The sequence below is a fragment of the Rhinolophus sinicus genome, linkage group LG05 (assembly GCF_036562045.2).
Source record: "Rhinolophus sinicus isolate RSC01 linkage group LG05, ASM3656204v1, whole genome shotgun sequence".
Lineage (NCBI taxonomy): Eukaryota > Metazoa > Chordata > Mammalia > Chiroptera > Rhinolophidae > Rhinolophus > Rhinolophus sinicus.
Window position 1 is genome coordinate 38363711 of NC_133755.1, and position 25961 is coordinate 38389671.

Sequence of the window (25961 nt, forward strand, 5' to 3'; positions counted from 1 at the left end):
TCTCTCACAGTCTCAGACATGCCTCTGCTAATGTCCACAAGTGTGGTAAAAACTTCTCGTAAAATACCATTCTACAAACGGCCGCATACATCTATTTCCTTACTTCTTGGGGATTTGATCCAGAGAAACTGTTGAATTGCATAGAACGCAGGAGAAGCTAACCACATGTGGGTCATGAAGGGAACATCTCATTGCCTTTGAGCCTGGGAGGCCGGTCCCAGAGCTGGGCACAGGCCTGACCAGCCCCAAACAGCCCTCCTCATGGACCATGCTCTTGGATTGCTTTTTCTAGAATCAGCCCCGACAGCAGATTCTTAGCCGTTGGTTCTTCTGAACACACAGTTGACTTCTATGACCTCACTCAGGGTACAAGCCTGAATCGCATTGGTTACTGCAAAGATATCCCCAGCTTTGTCATTCAGATGGATTTTTCTGCAGATGGCAAATACATCCAGGTATGCTTCAGCTTTACTGATATCTGGGGCAACCAGTAATAATAGTAATAATAACAAGGCTTATATTCATTGAGGGCTTACTGTGTGCCAGGCAATGTGCTCATTTACTCTTCACAGGAACCCTTTAAGTACTGTTACTTTTCCAGTTTTATAAATGAAGAAACAGAGGCTTAGAGAATTTAAGGAAGTTGGAGAAATAGAATTTAAAATAGTAATTTTTTATAAGAAAAGCAGGAAACACAAGTCCTAATCATCTATAATCCTCCTCTCACCACCTCTTCTTCAAAGCTTCCTATTTTCTAGTTCTCCGGAGATGCACCTAATCCTGTGTCGCTTCTTACACTAATTCATTTGAATTCCAAATCCTACTGGGTAGTGTGGCCCCTGCACACTTGGGACCTGGACTCAAGATGGTGGGCCGGGAGTGAGAGAGAGCTCGTCACTGGGTCTGGGGGAACTGACAAGTGGATGGGATAGAGAGAGGGGTCCCACTCTTGGGACTTAAGACAGAACAATTTCTTCAGCACTCTGAACAAATATGATGTATTTGTGAGCTGGCCAGGAGTCGCATATTTCTTGTGAAAGGAGAGAGGACACATTCGTTCATCAAATATTTAATAAACCAGGCACTACGGTAGGCTTTTGGGTGGACAGAATGGTCTTGGCCCACTCTCCTGAAGACTGCCCTGTAAGGGAGAAGACCCACATTAAACAGATAACCACAAAATACACATATAATTACAAATTGTGATTATGTGCTGCAAAGGAAAAGTACAGGTTGCTGAGGGAACATTTAATAGGGTCTGAATTTAGATTCATTTCTTCTCTGCATAACTGGTTATTTCAGCTGAGGTCTGTAAGATGTGCAGGAGTTAGCCAAACAAAGCGGGGTGGGAACATGGTTCCAGGCCATCTGTGGGAAGGCCCTGAGGTGAGAGAGATCTCAGCTCATTGCATGAATGGCACGATAATCTGGGGAGGCTGGGCTAGAGGTAACCCACAGGGAGAGGGGGCTGGAGATGTAGGCGGCTGCAATTTTCTGGAAAATGGTGTTTTCCTTAGAAGATGCCCAAAGAAGCAAGGGCCGGGTCCTAAATGCTTCAAAAATCTGTATCAGCTGTTGTCCACAAGAAAACTAGCTTTCCCTCTGTACCCAAGGCCCTTGGTTCTCTGAGAACAGGTTCCCACAATTGAGTGAGCATCAGAATCACCTGGGGCCAGGTTGCCAGGCCCCACCCTCAGAGGGTTTGGGTAGGTCTGGGGTGGGGCCTACGCATGTGCATTTCTAACAAGTTTCCAGATGATTTTGATGCTGCTGGTCAGGAACCACACTTGGGGAACCACAGCCTCAGGACTTTGGAAAACAGCGAGAAAACGGATGGAAAAATGCCTTGTTCGTGTGAACTTTGCTGTGGGCTGACCACTGGCTTTGCAGCCTACCGCAGAACTTGGGTGTATTGAAAAGTTCTGGGGTTTGCCGGTGTACTGGGAAACAGCGCACCAACAGGAATCCTTTGGGCCGGAAAGTCGACGGACATGATTTCCTTCCACTTTGCAGGTGTCGACAGGAGCCTACAAGCGCCAGGTACATGAGGTGCCCTTGGGGAAGCAGGTAACCGAAGCCATGGTCATTGAGAAGATTACCTGGGCCTCCTGGACAAGGTGACTGCAGGGAAACACTTCTTGAAGAAAAGGTCACAAAGGAGTCTCTTGTCCCAGGCTCACCCTCCAAGTTTGTGTGTAGTTGGGTCTGAAGAAGCTCAGAGATAGAACGATCTTTTCTTTGGGGGTGGCAGCAGGTGGCTTCTTGGTACGTTTTGGGCCGTTGGCTTTGATCTGACCTGGGCTTTTGAAATGCAAAGTCCCTCTTTTTTTGTGTGATCCATCCTACAAATCCCTAACCCAATCCAGCAAGGAAAGGGAAACCACCTCCCAGGTCTTGGCCAAGCACCCAGGCGGTGTACTGAGACTTCCAATTACCAGGATGGAATGGGAGGGCGGTAACTGCCAGTTAGCCCAGTAAGAAGCAGTGCCTTGCCAGATCAAGGGGAAAGAGACCACTTACCTATGAGCTGAAAGGAGTCCCCACTCTTCCCTCAAACATACACATACTCAGAGGGAGTATAGGGAAGAGGGAGAGAATCAAAGATGGAGGTAACTTTTCTTTTTGGGGTGAAAGGGACTGGGGCAGAGAACGGCGAGAGCTGGGGCAAATGTAGAGAGGGAGAGGGGACAGATGCTTGCATGTCAGAAGAGTCCTATGACCGTACTGAATTAGGTAAAATACCCCTCTCCCTCTAATCCCTGGGAGAGGAGGCCCAACTACAAAAGCCTCCTTACGCAATCTCCTAACTTCCCTTGCTGTTCGCATAGCATTCTGGGAGACGAAGTCATTGGCATCTGGCCGCGAAATGCAGACAAGGCTGATGTCAACTGCGCATGTGTGACCCATGCTGGCCTGAATATCGTCACAGGAGATGACTTCGGGCTGGTGAAGCTCTTTGACTTTCCATGCACGGAAAAATTTGTGAGTCTTCCTTCCAGTAACCTCCCTACACCTCCTCCAGGCTGTTCTTCTGCACACTGCAGGAGATAGTGGCCATCTAGAATCTAGAACGATAGAAATCCACTCTGTGGAGATTTGGCAACCCCTAACCTATTCATCTCACTCTGCAGGGAAAGTCCTGAAAGCTGGGGGAGGGGAGGGTGGCGGGTGGATAAAATGGCCATAAGTGGGACAGGAATGAGACAGGAAAGCCAGTGAAAGGCTGGCTAACAGATGTCCAGACCAATGAGGATCTCATGAAGGAAGGTAGGTTCCGGGACTGAGGGATTCGAGTCCTGGAGGGGACGTGGTCTGTGGTTACTGGGAGGGTAGGATCTCTTACCTGTCTCCATTTACTTTTGATCACAGGCCAAACATAAGCGTTACTTTGGTCACTCAGCTCATGTGACAAACATCCGTTTCTCTCATGATGACAAGTATGTGGTCAGCACTGGAGGGGATGACTGCAGGTACCAACCTTTTTAATCTGGCTGATTCCTAGGCCTGGCCTTCCCTCCCTCCCCATTCCCACCTCAGGTGTCCTGTGGTTCAGCCCTGCCCAGGGGCATGGGGAAGGGGCTGAGTGGGATAGCAAAAAGGAAATTCAGGGAGTCCCAAGGAAGAAGACATTCCAAGTATAAGGTATTTAGTGTCTGGTGACTCCTAACCCAGATCGGGATGGGCCTGTGCCTCTACAAGAGCTGTCCTGGGATTGGTGCGGCTAGGGCATGTGCTGGCTACTCTGAACACTGCTGGGTGGAGGGAGGTGAATGAGACCCAAAATGACTGACTTCAGTAGGAACTCTTGGACAGCCCATGGTGTCATTATATATAATCAAGTTAGAATGACCTTGAACCATAGGTCTTCTAACTCAACTTCCACTGGTCACCAGAATTCTTAAGATGGATGATTAATCCACAATGAAGAGAAGTTTAAAAATAGTACCATTGAGCATCAGCCACCCTGAGAAACAAGAAGGGCAAGTGTTACCCAATTTTACACAAGAGATCAGATGGGGGAGTGAAGCTGTTAGGTCCAGTTCTAGTTAGAAGCAGAAGGAAAATTTCACCAGCTATAATATTTGGATTCCTGAGCCAGGCTGCTCTTGACCGTAAGCGCTGTTCAGTGTAAAATGAGCTGCTTGTGCTATGAGGCATGACCCATCTCCAGTGTTTTGAAAGCACTCCCACCAGCCTGCTCCAGAGTTGACATCAGCCTCTCTGGCATTTCTAAGAAAGTAGGTTTCTTTCCCTCCACCAACAGTGTTTCCTATTTGGAGTGTGGAGGAACAGGACAAGGTCATTCTAAGTCACTCAGCTTCTCCACATCTAGTGTAGTTGAATGGCTTTATGCGGCATGAATACTGGTTTCTGTTCTGCTCAAGCAAAACTCTTGGGGGAGTTGAGTGATGAAGAAATAAACGCATTCCAGATATTTTTCAGTGGTCTGAGTGAAGTTGTGGAAAAGGCACCACAGAATTTCAACCCACTTTCTACCCAAAAGCACCGTGTAGGAAATAGCCCGAGGATGCTTTCTGATGGCCTGCCTGGGAGCACCCATCTCCAGTCTGTGTGCCAACTGCTACTGGCACTTAAGAGTCCTTGAGAGAGTACTGACAGCAGCTCCCTGTAGAGAGTAAACACCCTTTCAGAGCAGCACCAGCCAAACGGTGAACAAGCCAGCGGTAAGAGACATAAGTGAATCGGTCACTCTGGTGCAGGAGTACGAGGTGACTTTTGATTACTATAAAAGGCTTAGCAGTGACCGCTAAAATGCAGGGCCCCTAGGCCTTTGTCACCATGGGAGCACACTGTGATCCTGGCTCTGTGCTGAACACTAGAAAGGGCTCTTCTACTCAAGTGGACTTGATAAAACCTTTTCAATAGTAACAAGAGAGATCGTGTGAAGTCAAATTGCCAAAAGTCCTCGCATTCAGCACGGACACTCAGGCTGCTGAAAGAGCCAAACAAAACAACAGGCCTTTTAAAAAGAGCAGATCTTTAATTGGTGGCAAGATCCCTGGTTTGCCTTTTGAAACTGACATCTACATGTTCAGTACATTGCCTGAGCTCGACTTGAGAGCACCTGGCAAGATTGTTTTTTTGTCATTTGACATAAAAAAGTGCCCCGCCGTGTAAAATGACTGTTTGATCTGCTTTTCCAGTGTATTTGTGTGGCGATGTCTGTAAATGCCAGAAACCTCATACTTTATTGCTGCTGCTGCTCCTACCCAGCAACTGCAGAGGCCGAGACGCGGCGCCTCCTCGTCCCCAGCTGCTGGGAAAGGCCTCCGACGCTGCAGGCCGCACAAGCTCCGCGCGCTAGTGACGTGGTAAGACCGCTCCCGTCCTCGGGAGCCTCCAAAACTGTGATGCCAAGAAGGAAGGTCAGCTCTCGAAGGTTAAGACATGCTCGCCTCTATTCCTGCGACTAAAAACTATATGTACTAACACCACTGACAAAAAAAATCCTATCTGATAATGTAGCCCACTGACAAAATGGAAAGCCTCAGTTACCCTAACCAATATGTAGCTTTTAATTTGCATCAGAGCTTTTACAAAAGGTGTTTTGCTATTATGTTTCTATATACTTTAAAAGTGTTCATTTTTACAAATAAGTTGAACCAGACAGCTTAAGTTAGTGCACCGAAGTACTAGAACTCTTGATAGCCTCTGTTCTCCACATTTAGCTTTCAAAACCAAATGAGCCATGTATAAACAAGTTGAGAAACTTAATTTTTTAAGGTTTCGTTTGCAGAGTTTTATATCCATTAAGTGCCTTTGAAAGTTTCCAGCTGTGTGGGCTGCTGTCTCACCTCCCACAAATTATCTCCTTTCTCCATATGGTGCTAAAACTTCAAAGCTGAGGAGGGCTACAGGACCCTTAGGAGATTCCTGGTCTGTCACCCATGTCATGTGTTTATGTCAAGGCTTCCTAAATGAAAGACATCACTTACCTGCTTGGGAAGTAGTTGCTATAAGAAGGTGATCAACAAAGGAAGAAATTCAGGAGGAAGGGAGTAGAATGGGTTTTCATTATGTTTAGTGCCAAACCCACAAAATCTGAAATAGAATTCAAATAAAAACAAACCTTCTACTATAAAACAGCAGTGAAAAAAAAAGCTCAACCTGGTCCAGAAGATGAGCCGATCGGTCTTGTTAAATCTAAAATGGTAATAAATGAGCCAACTTGAGGCAGCACTGGGGTTACCACTCCCAGAGTGGGGTTGGCTTGACACCACTGATTTGATTCTGGTGAACTGTATAGGTAAAGTCTAGATAAAAAAAATCTCTGCAGAACAAATTCCCAAACCAACCCAGGTAATATTTGATAAATCAAGATTATAAAACAAAACGTCGTGGAGAAATCCTCAAAGTTAGGTAGGTAATAGAATGTGACTTGGACGGTATTAACCAGGTCTCTCTAAACCACCTCATCACACTTTACACTTGGCCAACCACTGACTATAGGAGGGGGCAGATGGCACACACCGCAGGTGTGACGGGCTGGTGACTCTGAGTCCTTCCGGTCAGTGAACTAAAATTCTGGATCTTGAGTTACTGGCTATTTGCAGTTGCTCGTTCAGAGAAAAGGTGACATGAAGCATTTTCAATTAAATAGATAACACTTACCACAGAAGTGCTTCAGCATTCTAAATGGATTATTAGATCATTATGCTATTTTTATATGCCGATTTATTAATGCCTTACATTAATCCACTGCTAGGTTGTTGGGCCCACTGTTAGAATTCCTATGCAGTCCTAATTGTTTTCTGTAACCATGTGACTGGTGATGCTGAGTGATAACCATGTCTGCCTATATATTGTTCCACTGACCTTTCATACTAATTGAATCTTGCATTGAAATAACCATATGGAAGAACAATAAATTGAACACTGATGACATGTACAACTATATTTAAAGAGCAATAGTGTCTGTGTGTCAAGAAAAACGTCTTAAATCTTATTAGTAAATGTTTCTATGGTATGATTTTATGTATGTTCATAAATCCTGCACTGTATTCTATGTTAAAATATTGGTGCATGAATTTTATTTTCAATTATCAAAGTATAAAAAAATACACAATTTAAAGACATTTTGGTATGTGTCAAATAAATTTGATTATGTAAACATGTTCTTTTGTCTTCGAAGTCAATACAGCTGCATTACTAGCTGAAACCCTTTCTAACGTACCAGCTACCACTCCCGGTGGGAGGAAGCAGTCTACCTTTGTGTATACTTTCAATCTGCTGCAGTTTCATGAAGCCAAAATACCAAACATATTTAAGTCTATAAGCTTTATTGATACTTCGCTTTTACAGTTCACAATGCATTCCACAGATTTAGTTCAGTACAGCTTAAACCACAATTGTATAAATCATTTTATAATTTCTTGCATAACAATGTTTGATATTTGCAACAACATTTTTGGAAGCATTAGATTCAGTCCATAGAGTCAAAGTTTGTGACAAAATTAACTACAGTGAGTCTGTGCGATGAAGTTTGTATGTTGAGTTCTATGTGCATGGCATCGTTTCATGTTGAAAACGGATGGTAGTGCTCCTAGAAATATGTTTTTTCTGCTTATGTATTTGAAACTACACACGTATAACCAATGACTGAAATATCAAGCACTGTGGGGCAGCTGGAAGGTCAAGGTCTAAGCTTTGTGAAACACCTATATATAGATATATATATGATCTATATTTACTTATATTGGCAATTAATATAACAGTAAAATTCACAATACACCTAGAACATACCAGAAAGGCAAGCTTTTTCACTCCTGCTTTAGTGGTATGATCTCGTCTAAACATTTCATTTCAGAAAATCTGCATCAATCCACACAGACCATACACAGTGCACAAACTGTGAAAAGGGTTTTTTTTTTCAGCTTCACTTTCTCTGCAATTCCCAAAATACAGCAAGACTACCTGCAACAAAGTATAATATACAGCTTTCTCAGATCTTTTTTTATTCACCAGTGCCTCATATAGGAAAAACAAATATGATTACGGTTTAAGTCCATACATAGCAGCTTACAATACTTAAGGTGATGAACACATGGCAGTCAAGACAGGTAATTTTTCCTCAGACACTGCATTGATAAAAAATAAAGATCTGTGAAACTGCAATGTCAAGGTTTCATTCTTCCCTGACCCTCCCCCATGTAATCAAATGAATATCCCCTTTAAAGATAAATTCCTACTGTTAATTATTTCAGGCTTTTTTTTCATTCAGCTTTGCGCTTCAATCCAGGAATTTTCGCTTGGATTCTGCAAATGAAAAGGAGGTGGGAGAAAAGGTCAGTGTAAATATTTTAAATTTTTAAATATTTTGTTTTCTGTTTCTTAAAATGCTGTCCTTAAGAACTACTTGTATATAGCTCAGCTTATACAAGAAGTGAAATCCTAAGGCTGTCAAGCCACAAGTTATAATTCTGGTACCAATGGCCTCACAAATTAGATTTAAACAAAGCCTTAAATACACATCATACACGTAGAAATCAATTATCCAAATGTTAGGAAAAAAAGTCTTTTGACAATTCTGTCACAATTTAGGTCAGAGATTTGCTCCTCACTATGCCTGAAATATGAAAAGACTGCACTGTTTTCAAAGTCCAGTACACCTTACTCTTAGTTAAAAAAAAATAATAATAAAAGTTGCCGATTTTAAATACTTACTTAGCCATAGCATCTTTAACATTCTTATTTGCAAGTCCTAGAAAATGATCTATCTGCGCCTGAAAGAGAGGTATAAAGGAGTTATTAGAAAATTACCGTTGCTAAAGGATCTGTGCTATGATCCAACAAATTACAGGCTTAAGCAACCACCATATCCCTCATTTTTGTAAGACTTTGGAAACTGGCAGTGACACATTTATAAGTTCCACATAATAAACTTTGTTATTCTAAAATCAACAGTTAAGAAATTACCTGATGCCGTTCATAAATAACTGGAACGCTGAAGAGTGAAATCAGAGCTGAAAAAGGAAATATACAACCTTTAAAATAGACTGGTACGATTTAGGGAACAAACACTAACAAGCCATCACACTGGCAACACTCGTGAGCTTGCCAGGCAGTGTTCCTAATGACTTAATACATCTCTCCTGGATGCACGTGCTGGTGGGCAGCCACTCGGAGCAATGAATTAAGCCAGGGAGGCCACAGAACCGTTCCTGGGTTCAAACCATGTGATGCAGACTTTATAAATGCAGGTATCCCTGGTTAAGTAGATTTATGATTGTACCATAGGATAAGGCCACCCTTGATCTGCTTTATCACTGTTAGTTGGAGCAGTCTTCAGAAACTAAAATAGCATTTCAGTAAACATCAACAATTTATTTAAAGAGATCACAACCTCAAACATACACCCTATTTTTCCTATAATATAAGGATATTCTCCACTAAAATCTCTAAGTCCCTCGCACACAATTTCCTACAATTTTTTCATTCCAATGCTTTTGTCGACTTACCCAAAATCAGTAGTGTGAGACCATTGAACAAGGCACCAACATAGGTAAATACCCACATCAACACTGCAAACTAGAAGAAAATAACGTTAGCCTATTAAAAACAAAATTCAAGTTTCTTAATTAAGCTTTCACATAAAAGCATCCCATCTAAATGCCAACCTACTAGAGGTATATTCCTGGGAGACTTGGTAAAGTAATAGATATTTCACTACTAACTCACCAGTCTCAACTGAGAATTTCAGAATCCTAATTAAAACAATTAACAGATTTGATTCATTTTCTCAGGACTACCCTACCAAGTAGTTGATTCTGTTTTCTCTGAGATCGGAAAACATGCCAAATATAGTTGTCCACCTTACACCTCTGGTTCTAATATAGCATTTAGCTTTTAAATGGGAAGACTGAAAAGGTGCTATGAGAATTTGCTACTAAAACTGATTTTAAAGGAACAAATTAAGCGCTTGAAGATCTACATGAGCTGAATAATTCAAACATTAAAATCTCATACACCTGAATAAGTAACAATGGGGCAGAGAGTATTTATTATCAAGGAGACTAGGTTTCAGGTACCAAAAATATCACCTCTAGCATTTTATTAAAAGTCAGGGGCACTGTTTGCCCAGCGATACATGTTTTAACAGCCACAGTTAACCCTGGGGATGAGGATTCCTTACACTTGTATGCCTCTTCATAAAACTGACCAGTATTCTTCTTTAGCCACTGCCTTCCTGATTTAACAAACACTGAAATAGTTCTTAGATATTAGTGCCAGGTACTGTTTTGAATGCTTTGCAAGTATAAACTCATTTATGCTCTTAACTTTCTGAGGTAGGACTATCATCATTCCCACAGCAGATGCCAACACTGAAGGACAAATAGGTTAATAACTTGCCCCAGGTAAGACTCCACTGTCCCCTCCAGGGGCTGGGGACTGCAGTGAACTCACTACATTCTCCTCCTTCAGTAATCCTGGCCTCAAAATCTGGGGAAGAATTTTTTTTTTAATTATCAACTAAGGTAGTTGGGAAAGACTTTGCTTCTAAAAAGCGATTTCCTTTTGAGAAGTCACTTATTTCTTCTCCATACTTTCGTTTATTCATGAATGTCTGGACAAGAGAATTTTCAAGTTTTCTTCCAGGTCTAAAACTTGACATCATCTAGGACCACGACTCAATGACAGACAGACAGTTCAAAGCAGTCTTGAAGACTTATAAACACAAAGTCCATCTGGATTTGATTAAATATGCATCATCAGCAATTTGTTTGCTTCCTATTATTAGGTTGGTGAAGTTTAAAAGGTTAAAAACAATTGCACAAACCGCAATTACTTTTCCACCAACCTAATAAAAGCCTTCCTGTGTCTGGCAACCGCTCTGCCCTGTTTAGTAGGTAACATGCGTCCCCGCGATGCCACCATCCAGGTGATTCTTTAGGTACATGTAACGTGGTGTAAATGACGAGAGGAACCGGCACGCCATCATCTATCTAAAGCAGGGATTGGCAAACTTCTTGTGAAGTAAGAGAGATAACAAACACTTCAGGTTTTGGAGGCCACAAGGGCTCTCTGTCACATGTTCTTTGAGTATTATCTTTGAATATTCTTTGAATATTATCCTTTAAAAATGTAAAAACCATTCCTAGTTCCCAGGCTGTACAAAGCAGGCCATGAGCCAGACAGTAGTTTGCTGACCCTTGATCTAAAACATCTTCCCCCATATATTCATTCATTCAACAAAATCTGATTGAATGCCTGACTGAACGCCTACTATGAGCTGGGTACTAGTACGGCATTCAAACTCTAGTAGGCATGTTTACTACAGGTTAGGAGGACACTTTGGATTCCTTCACAAATTGTCAGTTCTAGGAACAGTAACATTCTGGCTATCCCCACTACTGAATTTAGTGTTCAAGTAGGCGAATGCCAGGCGTTCTTAATTCATAACACCTGTTAATTGAAAATCAAAAATCAAATGCTGTTTTGGTCTTAGCAACACTGGACCAATGGTAAAGGTTTAAAGCACGACTCCAGTTAGCAAGCCTTTTCCTTCTCACGTAGCTTTACAGACTCCTATTGCAGAAGCTAAATATAACTTCTGCACTTGAGCAAGTTGTCTATAGAGCAACAGAGCTATTTTCATCCATCACCATCCACAAGTCTAAAGGAAAAAGAGTCCGCCTCCCACCTTTTAGAAGAAATTACTTTAGCAAGAAAGATGCCCTCCCTAGTCAGAACCCAGATACTAGCACACGCAAATTAAAAGTAAGTCCTAATTGGTCCTTAAGTCACTGACAAGGTCCCATTCCAAACCGTCAAGAAGAGAAGCAGAAGACTTCACACCTAGGCAATCTCAGGGGGCTCCACTGTCACTGTACTTGCCTCTTGGAGAACATTCTTCCTAAAAGCCAGGCTCTCCAGAGGCAAAGAGAGGAACAGAGGGAAGCCTCACATGTCTGTGGGGCTAGGCAGGTGACATACAAGTACACGTGTGAAGAAGCCTGGATGAGCACTGAGGCAAACAGATAAATGCACTCCACCTCTCAAGGAGACACCCACGATCCAGCTCCACAGACCGCGGCCAAGCAACTATTATAGGCCAATGTTACCAAAGTTCCCCATTTTAAGAGAGAAAACAGACATTCACGTTTTTAAATGTTATCACAGAAGTTTTAATTGTTGCAGCTAAGATTGGAGGAGATTAAACTCTTCAGAGGCTCAAAACAAAAATAATGAGTAAGGGTTTCTGGAGAACACACCATCAGAAGAGAAAGGAGTGGTGGTAATAAGAACTAGCATCCAGCAATTGTACAACTACTGTAACTGTTATATGATAACAGCATCAACTACCTTTTTTTTTTTTAAACATACATTACATCAGTAATTAATCTCATCATAACCCCTAAAGTTAAGTACTGTTGTTATCCCCACAGAAGAGGAAACCAAGATGCAGAAAGATTAAGCCAGTTGCCAGACCAGAGGTCACAGCGATCTCAGGTTTACCTGGCTCCAGACTTTATCTGCTCTGCTATACTATAGAACCACCTACAGAGTAACCATTATTGACAATTCATCACAAATGTGCCTGCTGTCACAGTGGCAGAAAAAAGGTCAACAAACACTTCTATAAAAACAAAAAGGCAGCTCTCACTCGGGACCTACAAATTCTATGCTATTCCATGGTAAATACTTTGCAACACTATGGGCAACGCAAATTACCGGGGAAGTCAAAGTTCCCATCTGAGACTGAAGGAGAGAGGTGGTCTCATAAATACTGAAATAGGGGAAAGGGCCATGTCTTGTTTGTCTTCTGTCCAGGGGAATAAGGAATTAAATTTAACTGTGCAGATTTCTGTTAGATGATGTCTCAGTGTGGGGCAGAGGGCATTTTTAAAGAAAATGGAGGAAGGGTACTTAAGAGAATATCAGAAATTACTTTGGCAATTCTGACATTTTCAAACTTTTTCTGCATCTTTAAGCACTGAAAAGTATTTGACCTTTTTTTTGACATCTTCAGCTTCATTCATTAATATCACTTTGACTGTCTCTATATTTTCCCCAGCCCATTTTCCTTCTAAGTTTTCTTGAGCCAAAGAAACCAGAAAGGAAACTGTCAAAACGTGTATGTTAATAACCTCATAAGCACTTGAGAGCTAGATTTTAATGTTCTTTTGGGTCAGCTATTTCTGGAGTTCAGGCCTTTTTCTTTTTTTTTTTCCTTCTCACTTTCAGATTTAAGACTGTGTTCTGGAACATGATGGTTGCCTGATGATCAGGCAACTATAGGTAGAAATTTTCTTACAAACAACTTTAACGTACATTTTCACTGAAAGTCACAGAATTACTGTCATACAGAATATAGTCTTTATCACCCAAAGCCACGTGACAAAAAAGAACATTTGCCCAAAACACCCGGTCTTGGTGTCATGCCGCACAAGAACACAGGACATGGTGAGGCCAAAAAGGAACACCCACGGAGCCATAGATAGGGGAGTCATACCACTATATTCTCGCTGGCAGCTGGGTTGGAGACATAGGAAGTAGGAGCCACACTACCCGCAACCTGCCGTCCACTTCTCTCTGCCAAATAATCTCACTCGTTAACTACAATCCGCCTCTCTGCAATCCACAATCCACACTCCGCCTGCCAGCCACCATCCGCTTGCTAGCCCCCATTTGCTGCTAGCGTAGCCACAGCAGTTATATTAGTGGCCAACGGCTCACTGGTTACAGTTGACAGCCAACTAGCCAAAGCTGATCACCATCCAATCACAGTTGATGGCCATTTACTACCTGAACCTGAGCCAGCACCTTTCCACGTGAGGGCGAGAGCCTGGAAACTGCACTCCTGGCTCTGTCCCCACACTTGGTATCTAGTAACTACAATTTTTAGACTTTTTCTTGGGATTTGAGGTTTCAAAAGATAGGAAGAACCTTTAATAAGGCTGAGAGCCTTATCAAGAAGCCCCAAAGCTGAGCCCAGCAGGGACTGTCATATGCTTTCCTTTATTATAATAGGGAGGGGAGTGGGAGTGGGGAGAAGCAACAGCCCAGATAGCTAAATGCTGCAGCTTTTAAAAAGCGTGATTAAATCACAGTTTCAGGGGATAAGGGCCCCTCCTCTTCCCTTTTCCAGGTATCAGTAAATTGTATAGCTCCCCAGGTGGTTCCAATGTGCAGCCAATGTGAGAACCACTATTTTAAAACAAGAGCCCCTATCCAAGATCCCTTACACAGAGGTCAGTCACAGAAAGGAATTAAACCTTAAGGAGGTGGTTTAAATGTACTCAACTGTCTTATACTAGTTTTCTGGTGGTAATGAGTGTTAAACAAGTTGACAAATAATAGGTTAAACAAAGTTATCCAGCCTCTTTCTGACTTCACAGGTACTAATAAACTGACATTCAACTCTCCAAGAAAAGGATACATCTACAGTTTTTGTAACTAAATTTTACTAGAGAACATTCCTCTTTTACTTCCCTTTCATTCATTTTCTTCCCCAACTTTATGTCTGGCACTCAATGGAACAAACCCACTCTACAAAATGTAATATTTAAAACAAAGCCTGAGGATTGGTCAAATATTTGGCCCTGGTCAAGTTTTATACTAATGTTTGAAATAAGTTCTACAAAATGGAATTCGGAATATATTGCCAGTAATTTTGCCCATAATATTTGACTAGAATTAATCCTTTGGGAAATGAATAGTTGCTCATCTTATGGATACCTGAAATCTTTTCTAGGGTTTAGATGTAGTTAATTGCAAAGGAGCTAAACAAATGGAATGAGTACACAGAATTTAACAGGAGAAATCTGCAGAACACATTTTATTTGTCCAAGTCAAACCAGCAGAAGGAAACCTAAATCAGGCACAATGATTACCACCAACTCACATCAGGTCTTTTTCTTAAGGCCTAATGAACCTAGGAATTTGGTTATTTCTTTGATCACATTTGAAAGAATAGGCTTTTCCCACACACTGCTCCCAAAAAGATAATAAAGGGAAGAAAAAGTTTCACATTTTAGAGCCATTTTTAGTGGCTCTAAAATTTTCAGTTTCTGAGGAAGAAGGTTTCAAATAGAAGTAGTGGTAATTGTGACCCAGAATCTAGAAATGTAGATTATATAAATTTGAGGGCACCAAACATTTATGAAGACAATGACTTATAGAGAAATCTCTTTTAAATTTTTGTTTAAAAGCTATTATTTTTAAATAAGCCAGAGAGACTGATATAATGTCTGCTTTCTAAATGAAAAAACTGGAGACTAATTCCCACTGCATGAATTCTTGAAATTAGGGAAATTTTCATTTTTCTAACTATGAATCATATAAAATTAAAGTAATCCCAACCAAAAACTGGTTCCTGTAAAATTAAAACTCAGTGTTCCTCCCCAAATTCATCTGAAAGGTGGAGAGATTAGAGTTATTAGCAAACTTTCCAGATTTAAAATCTGAATATAAGAAGGCAAATTGATTTTTCCTTTATGTTGAAAAAGTAGGGGGAAAAATGAATTAAAAAAAAAAAAATGTTTTCTGGTTATTTTAGAGAGAGAGAATATAGTAAGACTCTCCTACCAGCTGCTGTGGCTAAAAGGCTAAAAGTAATAGAGAAGAAAAAAATCATTCTCTTTTTAAAAATACTCCCTATATAAACAAAAACTCTGAGGGGTTAAGGGTGGCAAATGCTCAAGGAACTCTCTCCAGAAAGGGAATACTTTAAGTCATTTTTATAAAGAGCCAAGAATGTCAAGTTCTTATCAGCTTTTTTCAATAAGAGACGTTTTAGGCAAATATGCTGTGTTCTGTAATCCTCTTACTCTGTGAAAACAAACAGATGGAATCTGTACTACTAATACACAATGACATTCAGAAAAAGTTTAACAAAGTCCCCCCATATAGCAGAACCACAAGGTTTATCAAGGAAGACCCTTCGTGTGTATTATCAGCGTGTACACCTGCATTACCAAGCGTTTTGGACCCAGTGCCTTTGCATCTGGAGAAAAGGATCCCCCTGCCTTATTCTTTTTCCCCCAACTGGAATTGACATCTAAATGCAAAGTTCATTCTATGTGTTAACATGTTGAAACAACTGTTATTTATTTGGAGCCCTGAAAGAATTGCCTTCTGGGGAAGTCACCAAGTAGCTTTCCTTGAGCTCTGGACTTGCCAAAAAACACTACTCAGGAAAACCATTCATAAAAATTTCTACTTTTTCTTTTCAAAAGTACTGCTAATCCTTAAGGAGAAAGAGTAGTAAATTACCATTTTAATGCAAGCCTTTCTTTCCCCCAATATTAAGAAACAAAGAATGTTTTAAAAATACAAGAAAACTTCATAAAAATAGTGTTCCAGAAAGTAAATCTATCTCATTAGTAACACTTTCTGTTACTTTCAAATTAGCAAAGTTACTCAAAGGCAAGAATTTACCAAGTTCAGTTTTCTTCCTTTATGTTAGCTTCCTCATGAGTAGCATAATTGCTTAAAAAAACAAAAAGAAAAACAAAAAACAAAACTAAGGTAATTTTAAAAAGATTAAAAACTGAGATTTAACAGCAAAAAGAAATTATCTCATAAAAGTAATTTATTCATAAATTTTCCTCATATCCTACTTTTAAACATCTGGGCAAAACAAATTTAAAAGGTTTCTAAAGTTTTATATATTAGGAATGTTTAACACAAACAAAAGCTATATGGTATGATTCATTGTTATTATGATGTACACTTCTTATGTTTAAAGGAAATGAATTCCATGAGATGGAAAAACCTTAACTGAATGGATTCTCTTAGATTTCTTCCCATTGGAAGCAACTGAAATGAATTGCTAGCATTTTTCTCTGGACTATATTAAATGTAATCATGTGGAAGCAGGTAGTATGACTATTTAACTTTGGATAAGAAAGTGACTAATGATGTTTAACATCTATGTTTATATCTATATTCACAGTGACTGACCCACAGGACACAAGAGTTGTTTGTTATATACTCGTAAAGACGCACACTAACTTGAAGATATTTACATTTCATTAGAACCTACTAAACTAGGATTTATATCTCCTCCTACACTTAGTACAATATACTACTCATAGCAGGCGTTCAATAAATATCTGTTCAAATACTGAATTTATAAAAATAATAATAAAAAAGGTTTCTAAAGTATTTAATCAGGCCTCCTCTATTTTCTCACTCCTCTAGCCTTTACTTCCACACCTACATCACTGTCTACATACAAGACTGTGTAACGATGACAATAAACTCTGAAAGAGTAAGTTTTCTTTTGATAAAGACAAGTAGAAACTTTAAACTCGAACTTGTAAAAACTGGAATATAATGAACCATTCCCAGATCAATTTGTTTTATTTTATTTTTAAACAGATTTCTTCCAAGAATGCCTCTTGTCTCAAGAAAAACGTTCAATTATAGTCATATACATCTGCCTTCCTAGGTATACTATGCAAACATGAGGGATGATTTTTGGTTTATACCTATTGCAATTTTTATTAAGTCTACAAAAACAATGACTCTGCTCTGTCCAGCTTCATGATGCCTTTATTTGAAGTCACCCCAACACCAATTTCTGACTGTTAAGTTCAGAGATGGTCCTTTGTTATTTGAAGCTCTGTATCATTTATAGTGTTTCTTCTCAATCAATTTTCACCTATAAAAGCCCTTCATCTTAAATCGCACTAGTACTTTCTCCTCAATAATTCTTCTTACATGTTCTACCCCAAGTCAAGCTGTATCTAGCAATTACCACTTCAATAGGAACTGGTTTCTTCTAGGACCCACACGTACAAGATTTTACTTCATTTACTCCAAAATATTTTGTTTCCTTTTGAAACCAATTAAACCAATTTCATATCACAAATAACCATGGTCTTTTTATTTTACAGATTGTCCTCAAAGCACAGAGTAAATCACTAAATGCAAGCACTCTATACAAAAGAGATATAAGAAAACTAAATTATTTATCATTAATGTATTAGTAACTAACTGGAGTCCCAAGTCTTAAACTGAGAAAAGCACACAGCCTGAAAATAAAGTCCATCTACTGACTTATTAAGGCTAAGATGTTTGTTAAAAAGTTTGGGCATTTAAACCTATTCTGACCAGTTCAGAAATTGTTTCACTGGATGTAAAGGCCCAATCATCCTATTGCTATGATATCCTTGGTTTGCACAATAAATAGTAAACCAGTGCATTACTCTTGGAAAAGAAACATTAAGATAATTACTACCATAGTATAGTTCTACACAGGGTTAGACTGGAAACGAGTCCGTCTTAAGCAGAATCACAGGCAATAACACAAAAAACACAAATGGCAAGTTCTATGTAAAGGAAAAGCACTGAAGTCCCAAAGTCCAAGTGCTTAGGGCTCATGTTACATGACTGTTTAGTAGTTTGAGTCAGTTTGAACTTTGGGAGTTTATTCACAAGGTGAGACTCTTAACAGCTGCTATGTAGCAAGATCCAAAAAGTAAAGAAAAACTTCCAACAATTACCTACTAAAGATTAGTTGAGGTGTTTCGGAATATTAAAGCTTTATCAGAATAAACATGCTAAGAAAGAGTCCAAGATATGAAATAGCTTATGTGTGTATATGAATCACACACAAGGTAAGAAATTAAGTGCTAGACTCTAAAAGTCAAACAGATTAAATCACATCTAGCATTAAATCTATTGGATAATCTTTACCCTTATTGTCAAAATTTCCTTTAATTTTTCTTGCTTTTAATTTTTATGATTTCAAAAAGTATGAATTTATTATACTTTTTTCCTATAAAAAGGAAAAGTACTTTCCTCCATCTTAAATATCTGATTGAATTTTTAATTTTGAAACCCAACTTTACTATAACATGATTTCATTACATCTTTATCATTCGCTTTAATATAGAAAAACAGAATTTGATACTAACTCTTTCAATATTAAATTCTGGGTATGTGAAAAATGAAAAGTAAATAAACTTACCTTCAGAGAATCAACTAAATCATCAACTAAGAAGAGGCGCCTGAGTTCTTTTATTGTGCAGTTCACATGACCAAGAGCAGAATTACTGTATTTCTGAACCAACTCCTCAGATATAGCAACTTCAGATTCCAAATATGCCCTAGAAAACAAAACACATCAAAATTGTCACTGATTGAAGTGATTTTCCCTGGATGTCTGTCATTCAGCAATTACATATTTGTAAAAGACATTAATATTTTACTATAAATGCCTGTTTCCAAATTAAGGACAATGTAAAAATTCACCAAGCAAAGGGTAGGTAGTTTATTGATATGTGCTGTCGGCTGACGAGCGTAGAAAAAAGGAAATGCTTTGAAGCCAGATCGATCTGACCTTGAATCTTAAGCTCTGCCACTTAGTTGGCTATGTAACTTTGAAAAGTTAATGTTCCCTCTAAACTTCAGTTTCCTTATTTATAAAATGGAGACTATCATAAGGATTCAATGAGTAAAATACTTAACACAGTCAGACAAAGATGTACTCGATAAATGGTAGTCATTATGATGGATTTGTTTTCTTCTTCAAGTTGACATTATGCTGTCTCATCAAGTTTTCCTAACAAAGATCCTACTCATTTCCAAATACGACACTCTCTCCACCTAATCTTTAGGGAAAACGGCCCGATATGTCAAAACCCAGATTGTGAAATAGCTGTCAAAAGTATAATGGCAATCGCAGTAAAACATAATAATTACTGTCCATTGAGATGCCCTAATCTATACTCAGATAGCTGGAATTGTTCAATATAAGACGACGACTCTAATGGGGGGTGGGGAGTCAACTCTGCAGGAATGAAAAGAATTGCTTCATTAGTTATCATTTCAAAGAAGCCATCTTATTTTGGCAGAGTAGAACCAAATCAGAATTGCTGAGCATTCTCTCGTATCTGTTGGGATTAGCTCCTTAATCAGTCCTTCCTCATCACTTCCCCATGTCAATGGATATTCATTACTTACACCAGAAATAACAGTCTTCTTTGATAACGCCATAGTTTTATCTCTGCAATAAGCCCCAAATATGTCTCCTTGTTTCTTTCTATATTCACTATGTAAACACTAGGTTAAGTGCTCATTATTTATAAACTGGAATAGTCTATCAGTCTCCAAACAAGTTTCTGGCTCCATCCTACTCCAATCCCTTCAGCCAATGGCAGATTAATTTTATTTGAGCTATCCTAGATAGTGCTATTTAGGGTGAACTCAGGTGGGAGGAGTCAGGAGACCCGCTATAACCTAGCTACGTAACCTCGCAAAAGGCATTTCACTTCTCTGGGTCATAGTTCGAACTCCATAAAATTAGAGAAATAGATCTTCCTAAATTCCATCGGGCTCAAACATTCTGTGATTCTATAGTTCCAACTTTTCAACCAGAGCCCTCCTAAATCTTTCCAACTTTATTTCCCACTACTCACTCTGTTGTAGCCAAAACTGAGCCATTCATCAAACACTTTTTAATCTTACTGACATAATTGATCTTAATTTTCCCAATCCACCTTTGGTGACAGCATATCCAGTCAGTTGGCACCATCTCAAATCCCATACATACATGAAGCCTCTTCTGCTCTCTCTTCCCCAAGACCCTACTATGTAACTCTAACAATGCTTTCTTAGGTATTATTCTTACACTACTTTCCATATCCAGCCTTGAAATATGGACATGTGTATACCTGTACATTCTTCCTACTAGAGTATAAACTCTTAAGGACCAGGACTATAAGTTTACTAGTACAATGATCTAGCATACCGTTTGTTATTATTAACCAACAAATATTAACTTATTATCAAGTTAAAATTGGTCGAAAATTTACAAATTCCCTTAAATCAGCAATAATGTACTTATGCAGCTTTGAAAAATACAGAAAAGTGGCTGATAAAACTTTGGTGTTCTGCTTTTGTTCTTGCTGGAGATAAGATGCCTAGGCAGCAAGCATGAAGGCAGCATCCTCCATCAATGACATCCTGTGGGTTTTTACATTCATTCAAAGGGCATGTGTGTCATTAATGCACTGCCATCGCTCTTTTCCAATGACCACAGGTATCACATATGAACTGTACAATATGATCTTCACTATAGTACAACTGGAAAACTTGGGAAAACTGTCCAACAGGCTTAAACTAGCATGCTGACTGAATTTACTTTATAATGATTTATAACGACTTAGCCTTTGAGCTAAGAATAAAATGTTTTTAAAGAAATAGAGAATAGAGAAATCAATCATTAATTTTTTCCAAAAGCCTCCTTTAAAATCCCATGATGTATAAAATTTATATTGTAGATAATTCAGAAGTTTTGGCTTGACAATGTTTTTAACTATTTCAATATAACTAATTAAAATCATATTCCTTTATGATTTGTGGCATGATATGGCTCTACCATTTTGAAGCAGTAATTCCAAGTTACTGTATTGCAAGTTTGTTTACTCCTCTGTAAGATGGAGTGATACCATCTATCTCGTAGAGTTGTCAAGAAAATTAAGCCTGTACACAGAAGGCCAGACTCATAAGAGCCATTTAACAAATGTTGGTCTCTCCCACAAACTTATATAACATCATTACTTCATCACTATGAAGAGACTGCTAAAGAGAAAAAAAATTACGTCTTTACAATAAGCAAAATAATTTAGTAGGTCTCTTGCAAAGTTCACAAATCAATTTAGTTTTACCCATTAACATCAAATGGATAATGTTCTAAGTACTTTGCATACTAATTCGTGCCCAAATAGATACTTGTCTTGCCAAAATAGGTTTTAAATGTTCACAACCCCTACTTGAAAAAAATGATGTCGTATACAAAACAATTAGAGAACATTTCAAAGCAAAATTTAGTGTGATAGGAAATTAATTCTCAGATCATTCTGAGCCAGGGTTAGTTAGGGAAGCCTATTCAAGAACCAGGTATTGAAAGCAAACAGAACCAAATAAAGCATATGGTAGATTAGGGCATCTGGGGAGCAGCATGAAAATGGGCACAAAACCCTAGAAGGGGTAAATGAGAGACAAGACAAAGATATCTGGATTTCATCCTATAATGAAGAGAAAGCCCTCTGCCTAAAAATAAGGTGCTATTTGAAAAAAATTAACCTGACAACATCTTTAGGAGTTAAAAGTAATCTGAGGTAACCAGAAGCCAATTTGGTAACAAATGAAGTCCAGCCAGGGGTAGACAAACTTTTTCTGTAAAAGGCTAGGTAGTAAGTAATTTAAGCTTTGAATTTCATTATGGTCTCTGTCACAAGTACTTAACTCTGCCATGAAAGCGTGTAAGCAGCTAAATAACTGAGTATGGCTGTGTTCCAATAAAACTTTATTTACAAAAGCTGGCAACAGACTGGATTTGGCCCATGACTGTCGTTTATGGACACCTAGTGTAGACTGAGGAAGCAGGGAAACCAATAAAATTTAGTATTTTGTTTACATGATGGAAATGAATAAAGATAATATCAAAACTAGGAACCTAAAATTAGGATAATAGTGGTGCTACTGATACAAACTGACAAGTTTGAGAAAAATGGCTCATTTAAAAACATGATGAGTAGTAGTCAGGGGCTGGGTAGGGAATGATTGCTAATGGGTACAAAGTATGTTTTTGATCTGATGAAAATGTCTGGAATTAGACGGTGATGGATGTACAACTCTGTGAATACACTAAAACCCACTTTATTTTATAGTATGTAAATTACATTCCAATTTTTAAAAAGGGGAAAAACATGCTGAACATGAAGTGAGGGCAGAAGACTCAAGATAACGTTTTGAGTCCCCTTAGCAATTAAATATATAACGCTAGCGAATACATGTAAAAATAAGGGCAGAAGATGACAGTTTAGAGACATGGAGATGCTGAAATAAAGGAGCTCTCCAAAGGATAATACAAAAGTAACGCCCTAAGGAATGAGAAGACAAAACTGATAGAGAAGAAATGGTAAGAAAAGATACAGGCATGACGAGAAAGCATAACAGAAAAACAAAAACATACTATTGGAAAGAAAGGTATTTCTAGTATCAGATAGCATGAAATGTAAGCAATCAAGAAAATGTAACTCTCATCAACCCTAACCATGTTAAAAAGATATAGCTTCCATTAAAGTAAAATTAGATAACCAATACCTACTTCTAATAAATAAATATTACTAATTAGTATAGTTAGGCTAGTGATATTCAGGCTTTTCCATCATGAGCTTATGAAAAGACTTTTAGGAAATCTCAAAAGCAGATGCTTTCGGTATAGCTTTTTAGCAAAAATTTGCAATTATCTTTAAGCAGTAAAAATATGCCTGTAAAACTCTACAGATAGTAGAATGAAGTCTCAACCCAATCCTGTTTACAGTGTTGCCAAAGCGTGCCTTGTTTCCCAGACATCTCACCTGAATGGGTGGCCTTCATCTGATTTCTGGATAGCTTGGATCACACCCTTATACACCCTAAAGCTGATAGTCACAGAGAGCAGGGCCAGGGCAATGTAGGCCGTTACACTCACAATGCTGAATACTGTCAGGGAAAGTAGCAGGAACAAGCTGGCACCAAACACCACTCCAGTCTTCTTAATGTCTCTCCAGTACAGGAGGTCAACAACTAAAAATGTAAAAAGAAGAAATCTGAAATTAGAACATTACTTTATCTGTTTGGATTCGGCACATGTATATTTTGCTCCACCCACAAAAATAAAAAGATCTCTAGATCATGTGAAGCCCAAACCTAAAATGTTACAGAAAGACTAACTTTATAAACTACATTTTAAACCCACTCTAAGTTGTATATTAATATAATACATGCATCTATTTCTATTTACTATAAAATGCTTTTCGCGCAAATCTATTTCCCACATGTCCAAACCAGCCTGACTACCGTTTCCTCAAAAATAAGACCTAGCCGGACAATCAGCTCTAATGCGTCTTTTGGAGCAAAAATTAATGTAAGACCCGGTCTTACATTATATAAGTCCTGGTATTATATATAATATAATATAATATAATATAATATAATATAATATAATACCCGGTCTTATTTTACTGTAATACTGGGTCTTATATTAATTTTTGCTCCAAAACACGCATTAGAGCTGATTGTCCAGCTAGGTCTTATTTTCAAGGAAACACGGTATAAAAGATTATTAAATCTCTCAAGCCCAATTTAGCAGACTTCTAACCCAAGCCAAGAGTTTTCTTAAAAATCATCTTGATGTTTTCATCTTCATACAATGCATGATATATACTCAAATAATAGAAAAAAAATCTTAACACATTCACTAAAGATGAGATACCTCAGGAACACAAAAATATATTTCTCTGCAGAAAAATCACTTAATTCAAAAATGTGTTGAGAAATGTAAACTACTAAAAACTACACATAAGAGTTTTACAGCTCTGCTTTTAAGAGGTCTTTCTTTGAGAAACTCAACATTAAGTTGAAACCTAATCTGGCTATCATTAAAACAAAAATTTCCTACAAAGCAAAAGATAAGAGAAAAACAGCCTTTAGATTACCTGAAAAGCTACTTCCCTCTAGGAGTAGATAAATATAATACCACAAAAATGTAGGTGCCAAAGGAAAGAAGGAAAACTGAATGTGTTACACCGTTATATAATGTCTATTAATAGAACAGAGTCAAAGCCGAACTTAGCAATTTTGCTCTTGGCTAACGGTGGGTCACAGGGCCACTGTGGGGATCAAGTAACCACAAGCCTGTTGTCCCCAGATTGGGTCATGTACAACCCGAGGAGAATCCCGCAGTGTGCCAAAGGGCTCCTGAATTTACAAGCAAAACAAACTCATCTCTCTGTGGATTGTGAATTGAGGGCGGGTCGCGCGCATTCTTACAGTAAGATAAACGTGGATATACTCGAGCATAATTTTAAATACCTGTTAATTTTTAAGATAAAGGAGGAGACAAGGAAAAATCCCATTTCTAGGGGCTGCTTTAGTCTTGATCCCCAGGTCCTCTAAGATACCTGCCTTTCCTTTACTCTTATGGGTACTTCTGTGGGGGAAATTATGTAATATGAAATGTAAAATGCCGGTCATTACAATGAAGCCCTGAATTCCTGTTAGCATATATGTGAATACTGATTACGATTTTTAAATGCCTATCACAATGTCACAGAGAAGGGATTCGACAACATTTATTACGATTAGGAAACACTTATTCTATTCTCCTATATATAATTTGATTTGAACGCTATTACTTTAAAATTCTATATAGGATTTAACGCTTTGTTTTCAAACTCTGATTTCAACAATTTATTCAAGTTTTTCCCATCCCAAGTTCATTCCAACCCTGCCTAAGAACATCTACATCAGTTTGGTTCTATTCAACTAGCTTCCACTATTGTACCAATACACCAGCACTACTGCAAACTCACCAGAATTTGAAATAGCATATCTATGCTGTAAAAATAGCATCATGAATGTCATATTGAATAAAGAGATAACAGCAATGCTAATAGTTTTCTGACATTCAGCAAACATGAGTTGATGCTGTTCAAGAAATTTAACCTAGACTCGATTAGAAAACCTCAACATGGGTACACGGATTTTTCTTCAAGGCCCTGTCCAACTCTAAAACACTACAATTCGAGGAAAATGATAATACGTAATAAAAGCAAGGTCAATAAAATTACAAAGTAAATATTGCACTGTTGTGAGAATTCAGAAAAGGGGAAAAAAAAAACAGGAGGAAATTTTAGAAGACTGTGAAAGAGAAAACAAGCGGGGTCTTGAAGAATGGGTAGGATCCAGAAAACCTGAGTACAGGCCTAATTAGAAGTCTGCAAGCAATGGTTCTGATAACTAATGCAGTTTTTAAAAATAGGGTACAGTGAGTGGTTAGGGGAAGCAATGATAAAGACAGCCCCTGGGAACATAATTCTTTCCTGGGAGGCTCCCCAGGTCCCACAGCAATGGCTTATATAAGACAGACACAGCGCTTGGGTGCTGAAGCTGGATCACCTATATTCAAATACTGGCTCTATAATTTTCTAGCTGTGTGA

At 38.7% G+C, this 25961-nt stretch overlaps 2 protein-coding genes across 9 annotated transcripts in view; one reads left to right on the top strand and one right to left on the bottom strand.

Annotated features, from left to right (window-relative positions):
* Positions 1 to 8663, top strand: part of EML6 (EMAP like 6) — a 232773-nt gene extending 224110 nt beyond the window's left edge. For all 5 annotated transcript variants that reach the window (XM_074331991.1, XM_074331990.1, XM_074331994.1 and 2 more), the window contains 5 exons: positions 293 to 455; positions 2014 to 2117; positions 2829 to 2982; positions 3370 to 3470; positions 5166 to 8663. In XM_074331991.1, coding sequence (XP_074188092.1) covers positions 293 to 455; positions 2014 to 2117; positions 2829 to 2982; positions 3370 to 3470; positions 5166 to 5190 — 547 coding nt within the window. In that variant the 3' untranslated portion in view covers positions 5191 to 8663. The remainder of the gene's footprint in view (positions 1 to 292; positions 456 to 2013; positions 2118 to 2828; positions 2983 to 3369; positions 3471 to 5165) is intronic.
* Positions 7285 to 25961, bottom strand: part of RTN4 (reticulon 4) — a 70212-nt gene continuing 51535 nt past the window's right edge. For all 4 annotated transcript variants that reach the window (XM_019719545.2, XM_074331997.1, XM_019719550.2 and 1 more), the window contains 6 exons: positions 23340 to 23547; positions 18941 to 19079; positions 9480 to 9549; positions 8938 to 8984; positions 8686 to 8744; positions 7285 to 8277 (listed from right to left, as the gene is read on the bottom strand). In XM_019719545.2, the coding sequence (XP_019575104.2) occupies positions 8235 to 8277; positions 8686 to 8744; positions 8938 to 8984; positions 9480 to 9549; positions 18941 to 19079; positions 23340 to 23547 (566 nt within the window). In that variant the 3' untranslated portion in view covers positions 7285 to 8234. The remainder of the gene's footprint in view (positions 8278 to 8685; positions 8745 to 8937; positions 8985 to 9479; positions 9550 to 18940; positions 19080 to 23339; positions 23548 to 25961) is intronic.